Here is a 13,554-nt window from a genome sequence, read left to right on the forward strand (position 1 = left end):
ATAAATCGTATTACCTAAAAAATAGTGAACTAATATGAGCAGACAGAAAGCAAAGGTTTGGTTTTATGCTTGCAGTCTTGCCTGTGATTGTGTGTGTGTGAGTGTGTGGAGGTTGGTTGGGGTCTGGGGGGGAGTTATTGATCCAGTTAAATGAGCCAGTTACAGTAATTAAAGCTGTAGGCAGGCAGGAGAGAAGGTAGATTATATTGACAATAACAGTTGTGATTACATATCAAAGATAGAAATCAAATATGTGCCTTGTAGAAGTCACTGCATTTGAGAAATAGTTGAATGGCAGTGAGGAGCAGAAACAGATGCTCATAAAACCCTCATTTTACCGAGGGAAATTGTTGACTCAGCACTCTTGGTCTCTTTTTGGCAACACAAAGTACATTTGTTCCATACTGAAAGTGCACAGAGACGATAAACATTACAAAACTTTGCAGATACTTTTGAAGTTAACTTAAGTCACTTCCCATGTAAATTCATCACACATGGTGACTGTTTTCCCTAACTGCACTGCTCTTTGTCCTTGTGGGTGACCCTGTCCTCTGTGTTCCTCTCTCTGTTTCTATAGAACCTATGCGGACTCCTAAGAGGCTGAAGATTGCTGAGACCAGGTCTCGTCTGATAGCGGTGGACTGGGAGTCGTTGGGTTACAACATCACCCGCTGTCACACCTTTAACGTCACCATCTGTTACCATTATATGACTGCCAACAACCGCAGCAAGGCTGACTGCTTGGACATGGACCCTAAAGGTAAGACTCAATATTATTGTTGATACAGGCTTTCTCACTGTGACTTATACTGCGGTTTTACTGTATTGAATATGACGCTATAGAAGACAGAAATATTTAATTTGTAAAGGCTGCATTATGGGTAAGTGGTTAAGTATAATATACTACAAAGATACTTGTAACCAGTGAGTGGGTTGTTGATTCTCAGTAGGTTTGGCAGTACGCGTATCAGCAACCATTTCAACAGTAGCCGTTTGATTCTAGTCAATGTCAGAAACATTGAATAACCGTTAGTTGCACAGGCTTAGAGGCATTAATAAGTGTCAGACACTGTTGTTGGTTTTTTTATTTTCATTTTTTTGCTTCACTTCTTCTCAGCTCCACGCCACCTGGTGGGAAACCTGCCGCCCTACACCAACGTCAGCCTGAAGATGATTCTGACCAATCCAGAGGGACGGAAAGAGAGTGACGAGACCATCATACAAACTGATGAAGATGGTACAATTAACAAAACAAACTTAATTTATTTATTCATTTTCTAATTAAAATTTTTTTTTTATTAATATTTATTTGTTGTTTGTATGTTAGTTTCTGCAACAAGGTTCAGATTAAAAAGAAATTAAAAATTATATTATTATCATTATTATTATTATTATAATTGAATTATAACTTTGAGGTACACAAAGCACTTCAACAATTCACTGCTGTGTGTATTCCTTTTGTTGAGCTCTTTCATTGTGAAGCAGGGTATAATTTTGTCTGTGTATTTAATATCAGTTCCAGGTCCAGTTCCCAGTCAGTCACTAAGAGCCACTCCATTTGAAGACAGAATTCTTCTTTACTGGAAGGAACCAGCTGAGCCCAATGGAATCATCATACAGTATGAGGTACTACCAGTAGCCGCAGTAGTAGGAGCCAAACTAGCAACATGCTTAGCTTGAAAAATTTTGAATGCTGGTTTCTGTCCCTCTGCAACTCCTCAGATCAGCTACAGTGGCGTGCGTTCATTTGACCCTTCGGTGCCTCTCCAGCGGCCAGGCCTCACGGTGTCTCTGCCATCAAACGCCACCTATCACCTGTTTTCCCAGCTCCACCCGGGTGTAACATACCAGCTCTCTATACGAGCATCCACCTCTAAAGGATTCGGTCCTGCAACCACACTGAACGTGACTACTAACATTTCAGGTAGAAAATAAGATTTAATATGATTTCGTCATAAATATTTTTCTTAATATCACATTTCGATAGATAGCAAGGTGATGAGTATAGACTAACACAGACTCTGGTGCTCATTCTTCAGCCCCGACAATAGATGAGTACGATGGGTCAGAGGCCTTTCTGAATGAAACTGCAACAACCATCACTGTCCTGCTCAAACCTGCCCAGGCCAAGGGAGCACCTATAAGGTACTGCATGCAAACATTTACATATAAATATAAATATATGTGTGTATATATATATATATATATATACAGTGTACAGTACACACCCAAATCCAGGCTTCTGTCACAGAAATACCAGCACCGTTTGTTTAGAGTTCATATATCTCTATCTCTTGGCAGGCAATCTGTGCACTGTTAGTTTACTCCTAAGTGTAAGGCAACCATTAAGGCATAAAAATAAACAAAGAGCATCATGTAATTATTCTTGTAAGTACATTTGTGAACAATGTAGTGGTTGAGCTTGAACATGTGCATTATAGTACAAGTGGTTATTATTTTAATTACACCAAACATGTTATTTTCTTGGAGTAACATTAAATCAGGGGTCAGTAATTAAGTTAGTAAAGCCACATAAACATGACACCAAACTACACAACCTTTGTTTGAAATTAGACTTAAGAAATATTTCATTTATCATTCTATTGTCTTATCTATGAGTATATTTGTGAAACAAACCGATTTCTACATTGCCGTCCGCTCTACAGTGCGTACCAGATTGTGGTGGAAGAAGTGAATCCTCATCGGACACGACGCCAAGCTTCCTCTGACTGTTACGAGGTGATTATTAATGTGCTCTATGTATATGTAAGAAGCCGTGGTTTTACAACCTATCTAATATACGGTACATGCATTTATTTGCTAACATACATTTTCATTACAAAAAAAAATCATTTTAGATATCCTTCTATTTGGCTCCATAGATCAGTCGATCTTATAAAGAGCTTTTATTTGCACAAAAGACTCTTCTGCGTAACTGAATTTGCATTGCTCTCTTTTTTTCAGTCAGATTTATTGACATATTACTTTTAATGGAAATATATCCTCTTCCCCAGGTTCCAGTTTCCTACCACAGCGCGTCGAGCGGTGGATCTCCATATTATTATGCCGCCCAGCTGTCCCCCAGCAACCTGCCTGAGCCGCTCCCCTTCACAGTGGGAGACAACAAGACCTATCAGGCAAGTCTTTTTACCTGAGCCAAATATTCTGTACTGTGTATAGTGCAGCAGAAGTGAAAATGTAAGTTTCGCAAGCTACACTACATTGCTCTGCTTATGCCTGGGTGTCAGGTGTTTTGTCCTCTGCTTGAAGTGCACAGGGATTTGGTGTTTGTTAAAGATCCTCCTGAGTTTTTCAGATACTCTAGCAAAATAAAGAATGACAATGTTGTTCCATTTGTTGAGAACAGACAAAGAGAAAAACAAAAATAAGCCAATAACACTGAGGCAGAAGTTGAGCAGAGCAGTGTAGTGTACGCAGTTGAATGCAGCAAAGAATGCACAGACCTTCACAAGTGCATGGCACAACACAGGAGGGCCAGTTCCTCAGATCAGAACTCAGCAGTCCACCTAGACCTAAAGGACAAGGGGCGCTTGTTTAAGGGCTGCAATGTACACTTTTTGGCCAGAGAAGACGGATGGTGAAAGAGGAATGAAAGAAGCCATCTACATCAAACTGGAACGTTTGATCACCAAACAGAGCCAGTCTTGAGCTCACTCCCCAGGCAGTTTAACACCCATCCACACCCTGACTCATGTACCATAACAACTCACATGTAACTTCAACAACTCTCAAGAAGTCAAATACCAGTCAGGTAAAAGTGAAGAAGTCATTCATATGAAGCGGTGAAACATCAATCAAATCCAGTTTCCTTCGTATAGCTCTTACAGATACCATGACCTGGATGACTGAGAGTCTTCACAGACTTAAAACTAGACAGTTCAAATAGAAGACATATAGTATGCATGTGTTAGGCGTCATTCAAGCAAGTGGAGTATTTCATGTGAACATGGCAAAAATGTGCATAGATTCCTGTGCATAGATAGTTCTGGATCCTGGATCTCCAAATAATCTGCAAAACTTCCATAGTCATGACCTATCTTTCTGTGAAACTTAAATTAAATCTGTTAAATAAATAGTTCAACAGTTTCGATAAATGTAGATATTTAGACAAGAAATTGAAAATTGTCTTTCGTACATTTTGGATTTTCCACATTATTAGAAAATGAGATATAAAATCTTAATTTGTTGCAGATTTTGGACTATTTATTGTCTTTTTGAAAAGATAAATTAGCCAGCTGCTGGACAAAGTTTTGGCAGGAAAGCAAATACATGTATTTCCCAAATACTTAAGTTCATCTTTAACGAGATTTGAGTTATGCTCCTAACTAACATGCAAACCAAAGGGTCAGAAAACACATCCTCTTAAACAGAGGTCAGAAGTAAAATCAGTGCCTTTAATTCATTCTTTTTTCCCCTTCAATCCCCAGGGTTTCTGGAATCCTCCTCTGGCTCCCAGGAAGAACTACAACATCTACCTTCAAGCTGTGAGCAGCACAGAGCGGGTAAATAAATATTTATTCACGTGAAGACACACTAAACACACAGAGAACTTACAGCACTCACCTGCTAGCTGCTATGAGTAAATATAACGTATGCACAAAAGAGACACTAATTAGACTTCAGCTGCATCCCATGTTTTGTCTACAAGCAGATAGCACTTCTGAAAGTATAGGAATCTGAACAAAAGTTAAAGTACACATAATGCCTCTTGGTCATTGCTATATGATGTGTTGTGCTTAGACTTGTGACTCATTGGTGTTATTGTCATTTTTCTCAGGAAACTAAGACGCAGTGTCTGAGGCTGGCTACTAAAGGTAAGAGCATGCTGCTCCATCTTAGTTTCCACCATAAAAAGACCTAATCTCAGTGTTAATGTGATGATCAGACTCAACTCTGATGATAAAAAAAAGATTTCCAGAATTTGCTATATTTTTATGTATTAGGTTTTTGGTCAACTATGCTTAGCGTCTGTGGTTAAATTGCTCAGTTAATGATTGTTTTTAATCAGTTATTTATTGTTGTGTTTTGTTTTTGTTTGTGGGGTGTTCAACAGAGAAGAGTATGTTTCTGTATTAAGGGTTTTAGAGATGATAATATAATCTTTGTGCATGTTAGAGAGAGAAAATACGTTTGGCATTTAGCCGCTGTATATGCACAGAGTCTAAATGTCAAGTTTTTACTAGCAGCCATATGTTGATAGATTATCAGACTGGTTTTAAATGGTGTGGAGTTAATCCCCGGGCAACCTCGCACAAGTACACACATGCATAGAAACACAGTCAGCTGCACACACACTGTTTTCAGGAAAGATTTTTAGAAATGCGGCCGTAGGATCAGAGTTTAGCTGTGTGGAGTAAGAACAAGGATAAACAGAAAAATACATAACTATGTTTTCAATGAATTCGACAATCCTGCACAGTTGTGTGTCTGGTGGCGTAAAGCTTCAAAAAGCAGTGAGGACACTTTAATGTTTGTTTGACTAGTAATGTAGGACTAGAAAGCAAACAACACTTTGTTTTCTATGTATGCAAGAGGATTAGCACAGTGGCAATGATTGTGTCTATTTATTTCTCAGATAGATAACAGTCAACTAAGGCCCAAACTATTGATTATGTTCATGATTGATTAATCTGCCAGACATTTTTTCAATTGGTTTTTGTCTATGAAACATCAAAAAATTGGGAAATAAATATGAATAGCAGTCCGAAAATAAAAAGATATTCAATACACAAAAACTTTAAACTGAGAAAAGCAGCAACATCATCACATTCAAGGAGGATTCAAGGAAATGTTTGGCATTTTAGCTTGAAAATTATTGGAACAATTAATCAGTTATCAAAATAGCCAGTACATTCTTTTGTCAGTCAACTGATTGATTAATCTACTAAGCATTTCAGCTCTACAGTCAACCGTCTTGGTCCTACTGCAGTATGGGTGTTTGTTTTTGACTTTTTGTGCTCAGCTGATGGTCCTTGCTTTAACCTTCTGTACTGAAGAGTCATAAAACCAGACAGTAAAAACGACATAATTTTTTAGCACAATCACTATAATAATTACAGAAATAAATCACAATAGTGATTAAGTTGTGTATCCGTATAAAGGTCCATATAGGGTAGGGCCCCACAAACTAGCTTAGGCGATAAATACTGTGGTATGTGGCGTCGGTCCATGTTACATACATGTACCTATGAAAATAAACATTAAACAAATAAATAAAATAAGAGCCAGGTTACAAATAACTGGAGTTGCTCTATAAATTCAGACAATTGAAGTTAACATAGAAATCTACATGCTCATAAACCGAGTTCTTCCTGTTGTTAGGAGTTCATGTGCGTTTTCTTTAGGTCATACAGTTTAATGTGACCGTGTTGATGTAAGCAGGTAGACTTGTAGGAAACTGATCCCATGGGACAGATCAAAGGTGCGGTTAAATCCCCCCTGCGCCTGTAGGGTGTCCTGTTTCCACCCTAAAATAAGAGAAAATGTGGGAAGTTACTGTGTTTCCAGTGTCATCATATTTCAAGAATTTCTGGTGGTTGTAGTTACTAGATCAGGTGGTTACTTCACCCAAAAGCTGCTATAAAGACGCTCTGGCCTTCCAGCCGGAGGACGTCTGAGTGAAGCTGAAAGACTTTGGAGAGGATTTTAGATTTTTTTAATAAGGGGGAGAAAGACACACTAATGGACACAGAGGTCCCTTCCTTTTGCTCTCTGTCCCTCTGCGTGTGCGTGTGCGTGTGTGTGTGTGTGTGTGTGTGCTCAACCGTGCGTCCGGGAGGGAGGATTAAGTGATGGTGGTCCTATTAGGTCATCTGGGCTATTGTGTATTGTCATCGCTGCCTCAGGGTGTGTGTGTGTGTGTGTGTTTAAGTGGAGGGTTAGTGTACTGACCTGGATAATTTTTACAGACATTAAGAGCTACTGTCGACATTATGAGGTCAGACTCAGAACATTTTAAAGTTTGTTTTTCTTTTTTATTATCTCTCGTTTCGTTATTCCTTTCCTGTGTAATTATCAAATAGTGTCTTGGCCTGATAGTTACGGGGGGAAAAAACAAATGAACAAACAAACAAAAAACAGCTGAAACCAACAAGTGTGGTGCAGATTTGTGTCGTTAACCTGAAAATCATTGGGTAAATTTAACACTGTCATAAATGTCACAGAGTCACAGGGACCAAAGCACGATTTTTAACTTTGTTTAACATGAATCAGTGATTTGGTAGTGACTAAATATTCAAAAGAAATTGACCAAGATTTTTTAAACAGGATAAGCTAGAATAACTTATTGATACTGGATGTTTGAGGCTGATACTGATATTGATATTTAAAAGTTTGAAAAAATCTATTAATTAGATATCAGCCATTAGTTTTTGGGGTTTTTTTCATAAACTTGTAGATAAAAATTTAAAAAGATCCCTTTAGTTTTTTTTTTTTTTTTTTAAGAATTGCAACCACGATATATGCTGAGCAGGAATTTAATTAATGAAAAATAAACAATTCAGGACAAATTATGCAATGGAGATACTGCAACAAGCTAATATCAGCATATATATTGGTCCAACTTTAAAGTAACATTAGGACACAAGTAGCAGCCGCCAGGTCACATGTTCCTTCATTACGATGAACACAGACACTGTAGTTACAATTACACCTACACCGTCCTCCTGCTGTAAATACCCTGCAGCACATCAAAGGTGTATTAATATGCAGTTTAAAATAGTCCCCGGTTATGTTTGCTTGTATTTGATTTACATTTGCCCAAAACCACACTGCCCAGCTGTTTTTCAAATTAAACAATATATTCATGACCTGTTTTTATAGATTTAACTCTTCAGTGAGAACAAATGGGCTTAGTGCTAGGTAGGGTTGCAGACGGTACTGAAGGAGACATTGCTCATTTCGGTCTTTTCGTGGAAATTAGAATTGTATATATCTGTATATAAGAAGCCGACATAATGCTCTGGTGTAATATTGTTACATAATGATATGTGATGAGATGGGGACATTTCAAAGACTTCAGTGGCAGAAAACATTTTATAACAAAATAATATGTTGAGGTCACAAATATTGAGGGAGATGAAAAGACAGAGGGAGATTATGTTTATCTTGTTGATATTTAGCTTTAGAAGTGGATTATTATTTGATAGATGTATTGCATTATGTTGAGTTTTGTGCAAATGTCTTTGTGTTGGATTATTTGGATTATCATAATGCATGATAATGTTCTTACATTGCAGTATGAACTGTTCTGGCGTTATGAGATGAGATCACTAAGTAGAGCTTAGGAGAATGAAAACAGATGCTCTCTCGCTCTCTCTCTCTCTCTCTCTCTCTCTCTCTCTATCTATCTATCCATCTATCTCTTTCCCTCTCTCTTTCTTTCTGTTCATTCTCTGTCCATGATCAACAGGCTTTAAACTCTGCCTGAAACATCATTTGTGAATTATATCCCAAACAGATGAAATCAGGGAGTTCAGTCAATTCTCTGAAGTCATCAGGAACAGAAATGAGTTTGAGTACAAGTTAAATACAGCGGCATTGGTGCAGAGACATTGGCCATCTACAGTCAAATCGCATTTCAAAAACATTTCCCAATGAGAGCATGATGCCAAGGTTAACCTGAAATACACTGAAAAGACAGTGAAAGACACACAGTTATTTGAACATTTGTATATTTGTGTACACTGTTTTTATTTTGAATGTTTTCTTTAGTGTGTCTGCAGCTGGGTGGTGGAGCAGTATGCAGACTTCACTGGTTCAGTGCATTTACTATCACATCATAGAACAAAATGAATGAGAAGCAGTAAACTGTGTATGTTTGGTGCTTTTAATTCAGTTAACCTCCGTTCCAAAAGCAAAGCCAGGGATGAACATTATTACGATTTTTTTCTTAATCTTTACATTGTAGAAGAAAAGGTGAAATTGTAAAATTCACTTATTTCACAGGGATATTTTTAAACTGACTTAGGTTTGTAACCAAGTACCTACAAAATAAATTACACTACCATGAGCTCTATTTTAGTGCTGATTAGCAAATGTTAGCATACTAATATGCTTAACTAAGATAGTGAACATGGCAAACTAGTACCTGCTTGTAATTTGTGACTGTGAGTCTGTTAGCATTTAGCTCAAAGCCACTGTGTTTAAGTATAGCTGCGTTTCCACCGCAGGAACCAGGGTCTAAATTTAGTTCCGGGGTAATTGATTGACCCCCAAAAAGGTACCTGGTCGGGGGGTAGTACTTTCCAAAGGCTCAGGAACTTTGGGGGTGTGGTCTGCAATGCTGGACATTTCTGATTGGTCAAGTTCTCGCTGCATTTTATTTCACCTGTCATGTTTAAAAGTAAAACACATTTCATAGCCTCAAATAGCTGCTAGCAAAGTTGTAGTCTTGTCTTTTTGTTTTTCTAACACTAAACCTACCTGCTTTATGCCCAGATGTCTATTATAAAACTTTATTTACTTTAACTTATTCCATGATGAGATGCTCAGAAGCGATTGTTGTTGGTAGAATCACTTTCGTTCCAGCAGTCATTATAATGAAGAATTTACTGTTCATCTCAATATTTCAAAGAGCCAAATTAGCTCCGCAAACAAAACTTTTGGCTATATTTGCATCATGACTGATAGTTACCATGGCATTTATGTTGGCAGTTGTCTGACTTTGCTTTACGAGGAATAATTAGAGTCTTGATATTTACCTGATCTTTAGCACAGGGATGATTAAACCTTCCTATTTGAATGGCTCATCAGGATTTGTTCCTTATCATGCTCACCACTTTCCTGACATGAGGGCATTTTGTAAAGACAGAAGGTCTACTCAGCTTAAGCTCTAAGGTTCCCACAACGTTTAGTTCACTGGTTTTATTTAAACAGAAACAAAAGGCTTGAGTGAATAGAAACATTATCACTCTTTACTTTTTTCTGTCTGATATCATACCGCTTTTGACAAAGACTGACTCAGCTATAGGGAAACCCAGATGATAAAGCTTTTGAAAATCTTTTCAACTGTTAATGTTTGATTTTCAGTATTTCAGTTTCTCCAGCTTATTGACAGCTAGAAAAATGTAGCTTGTCAAGGAAAAGAAATTTACTGGAAACTGAATATTATTGAACACACATGTATTCCCCAGATGGCTGGCAGCTTTGAAAGAAATTGGCTGACAGATTTCTAACAGCAATGGACGCAGGAATAAACAGTACAGGAGCACTAAGCTGGCAAAGCTTTTAGTACTTTTGTGAGTCATATCTGAGAGGTTAGCGTGAGATAGTAGGAAGTGTGAACCACAAATTGTTAAAAAAAAAAAAAAAACAATTTGCTTTTCATATCCTTAATTTTGTATTTTTACATTTTTGTGGCATTTATACATGTTGCCTTTTTTCATTTGTTTCTGCTGAGATGTTCCTTAATTGTAATTTAGCAGCTTTTCACTGAAGTGTACAGTCTAATATACACAAATATTTCCCGAATATATCCATGGATATTGTATATTTAACGGTTGTTTTCATTTTTGCATCATGTAGAAACACCAGTCTTTTATAAATCAGGATGTATAATGACCTTTTCTCATGAGTTTGATTACTTTGTCCAGTTCTAATACCGCAAAATAATTCATAATTAGCTTAAAATTCTGATATAATACAATATTATGATGGAGCCACAGTAGTAATATTTTGGAGTTTTTATCATCATTATGTTGTAGGTGCTACAGAGGAGCCAGAAGTCATTCCTGACCCGGCTAAACAGACGGATCGGGTGGTAAAGATCGCTGGGATCAGTGCTGGTGTTCTTGTCTTTATTCTGCTGGTGTTGGTAGCCATCCTATTGGTCAAGAAGAGGTGAGTGATAATACCTAATCGTGAGCACTAAAGCAGCGTTAATGAAGAGTTAAACGAAGAGAGCAAATATTACATGAACAATACTTCATGTACACACCGACACGCATGCAGATGCAAGACCACACAGACACAAATGTGCACCTAAATCCATTCTCTTGTTGTGTGTTGGTCCGGTATTTGCCGTAGTAACACCATCCTCCATCCATCCACCATTAACGTTGATCTCCCCTCAGAACCAGTTTGGTCACCTACTGATGGTTGCTTTGTTTTGTAAGGCACTAAATAGCTGAAGGCTTGTTTTCCAAAATTAGAAAACCTTTCTGCCTCGCTGTGGTGTGATGTAGTGCAAGAAAGATCTGAGGTCATGTTTTTTTTTTTTTTTTTCTTGGACACTACAGCTGTTGAATCAAACTAGACAAAACAACCACACAGAACAGCTGACTCCATTGTGAGTATGGAGGACAGACCCAGTGAAAGAGATCCTTGAGCAGAAGATCAAGTAACATAAGATTAATGGATTATACAAACACGTATATATAAGACATAAAAATATCTATTTCAAATCTAGAATGAGTTATTTTAAGCCACTGGTGCACACACATTTCCCCCTGCATTTTATTACTTTAGCTACAAGAATACAAGAGCAATGGTTTCTTATTTTTTGTAATGTGTTGAACGAGACTTCAGACTTGAAATGGGTTTGTGCAGGTATAATTCAGCCTTTTTAAAGGAAAGAAAGAGAGAAAGAGTGAACATACAGACTGAAAGAATATTTTTAAATCATTGCCTCTCATTCTTCACTCTTAGCATTTAGAGGTGTCAGAGTTGGTCCTGGTGTCACTTTAACATTTTAGCCTCTGTGGTGTTAATTTGGTATAGGGCTCCACCATGTGGTGGCTAAACAGCCCCAGCTGCAGCGCCACACGGCAGCTGAACCATACAGGTTCTTTGCATTAGCTCAAGCTGTTTTCAGACATCGGTGTGAAAGAAATATCTCACCTTTATGAATGAATGAATTATTTCTGAATATTATGAGGTCGAAGATGAGGGGTCCTATATCTATAATAAATTGGTATGACTATTGTTTGTCTATGAAGCACCAAAAGTTGTTTGGTGTCACTAAAAGCTATTTTACTTTCAGTGCTCCACACGCACCTCCAAAGAAACATGTTGTTTAAGATGAAAGCATCATTATTCATGAACAGCTACAGTCTGGCTGGGCTGGCCTCTGACATACAGGATTATATCTGAAGTCCTATCTAGCAGTATACAAACATCATCAGACACTAAATTAGAACAATTAGACACTGAATATCCCTTTTCCCAGCTATGGTACGCCAAAAGAGAGTTCACAGTTGCTTATTGGAATTGTGTAAGACTATGACGCTATTACTACACATGGCACTCTTGTTATGACCTTTCACTTAAAATCTGGTGCTCAGGAAACCTAAGTGCCTCATTAAAAAGGAGTAATTTGGAATTTGATTTGACAGAAACATTAATTTCAAGTGTTTTATACCACAATTTAAAAGTATCGACTTAAATAAGTTGGTATGCTCATTGACCACCGAGTAACTTGGACACGTTACAAGACATTTAAAATGAATCATCATCAACTTAAGAAGATGTCTCTTTAAGGAAATACCGTAGAGGATTTCCTCTGAACGCTGAGGTATTGCATCTTGCCAGAGGCTTTAGAGAGCAACCAGGAAAACAGTCTCTCAGTTACAAGCAATCATGATCTCACTCAGCAAATCAAAAACAATTAGAGACATTAAATTACAATCAGTAATGAACTCTCGTCTCTAAAGATCTTTGCTCTTGCAGGCCCTGACCTGCATATTTTTATTCTAATGCTCGTATTGAATTCATGTGATCCAGCTTCTGTGCCAACGCTTGTGTCAAAGTGTAATTGTCAATGATAACCAGTGGCTTGATTACTGTAACATGTTTTACTGAACATTATCTGTCCCCTTGAGGATTTTAGGCCTTTTGATAATAGAAAATTGGTCCAAATTGAAAGATAATGCATTTGTAGGAGGTAACTGCTGTGCACAACTCCGTAATTGCATTCTAAGGCCTGAAGGAACTGAAGTCAGTGTCTGTTGTTTTGAAACCAAACTGTCACACAGTTCAAGACGCATTCATACACCTGGACCAGAGGCAACTTCTAATAAACTTGATCACCAAATGTTCAAGGGGCTAAAACATTGTGTAAAATGTTATTCTTAGGGTGATTTCTGACAGGTTGAAACTGTATAATACCAGCATGAAAAACTAAAAAGAATTTTACTTTTGTAAACAGGGAACATTTTTAAGTATCATGTTAAACTAGGTTTCTATGTACACATACATTTAGGTTACAGGAAAAAAAAGCTTGTTTTTCTTTTTTTTTATTCAGATTTTGCTCAGTTTTTGTTTAATGTATGAGAACATGAGATTGTGCAGCAACCAACATATATCAGTCATGACAGAGGTTTCCAGATGGAACACCATATTTGCGTATCTCTGCATATGGCAAAAAATTACTATTAACAGAAGGGCACTCAGAAAATGATCTGAGTATTATGAAAAGATTTGTGATTTTATGTCACCCTCTTGAGCATGAAGTTACGTTACTTGGTAGTTTTCTCTTCCATAAAGGTTTTTGGGGAGATCAATCTTCATTGCCATTGAACCTTTACAACTCTGAAC

At 37.5% G+C, this 13,554-nt stretch overlaps 1 protein-coding gene across 9 annotated transcripts in view; it reads left to right on the forward strand.

Annotated features, from left to right (window-relative positions):
* ptprk (protein tyrosine phosphatase receptor type K) overlaps nt 1-13,554 on the forward strand; it is a 113,224-nt gene that overhangs the window by 78,338 nt on the left and 21,332 nt on the right. For all 9 annotated transcript variants that reach the window (XM_087176277.1, XM_087176272.1, XM_087176278.1 and 6 more), the window contains exons 12-21: nt 578-760; nt 1,118-1,237; nt 1,517-1,626; nt 1,723-1,924; nt 2,040-2,145; nt 2,667-2,739; nt 3,015-3,137; nt 4,449-4,523; nt 4,799-4,835; nt 10,725-10,860. In XM_087176277.1, coding sequence (XP_087032403.1) covers nt 578-760; nt 1,118-1,237; nt 1,517-1,626; nt 1,723-1,924; nt 2,040-2,145; nt 2,667-2,739; nt 3,015-3,137; nt 4,449-4,523; nt 4,799-4,835; nt 10,725-10,860 — 1,165 coding nt within the window. The remainder of the gene's footprint in view (nt 1-577; nt 761-1,117; nt 1,238-1,516; nt 1,627-1,722; nt 1,925-2,039; nt 2,146-2,666; nt 2,740-3,014; nt 3,138-4,448; nt 4,524-4,798; nt 4,836-10,724; nt 10,861-13,554) is intronic.

This window comes from Seriola lalandi, unplaced genomic scaffold, assembly GCF_002814215.2.
Source record: "Seriola lalandi dorsalis isolate HSWRI2012SDOR001 ecotype SW California unplaced genomic scaffold, Sedor1 jcf7180002054544, whole genome shotgun sequence".
Classification (NCBI taxonomy): Eukaryota; Metazoa; Chordata; class Actinopteri; order Carangiformes; family Carangidae; genus Seriola; species Seriola lalandi.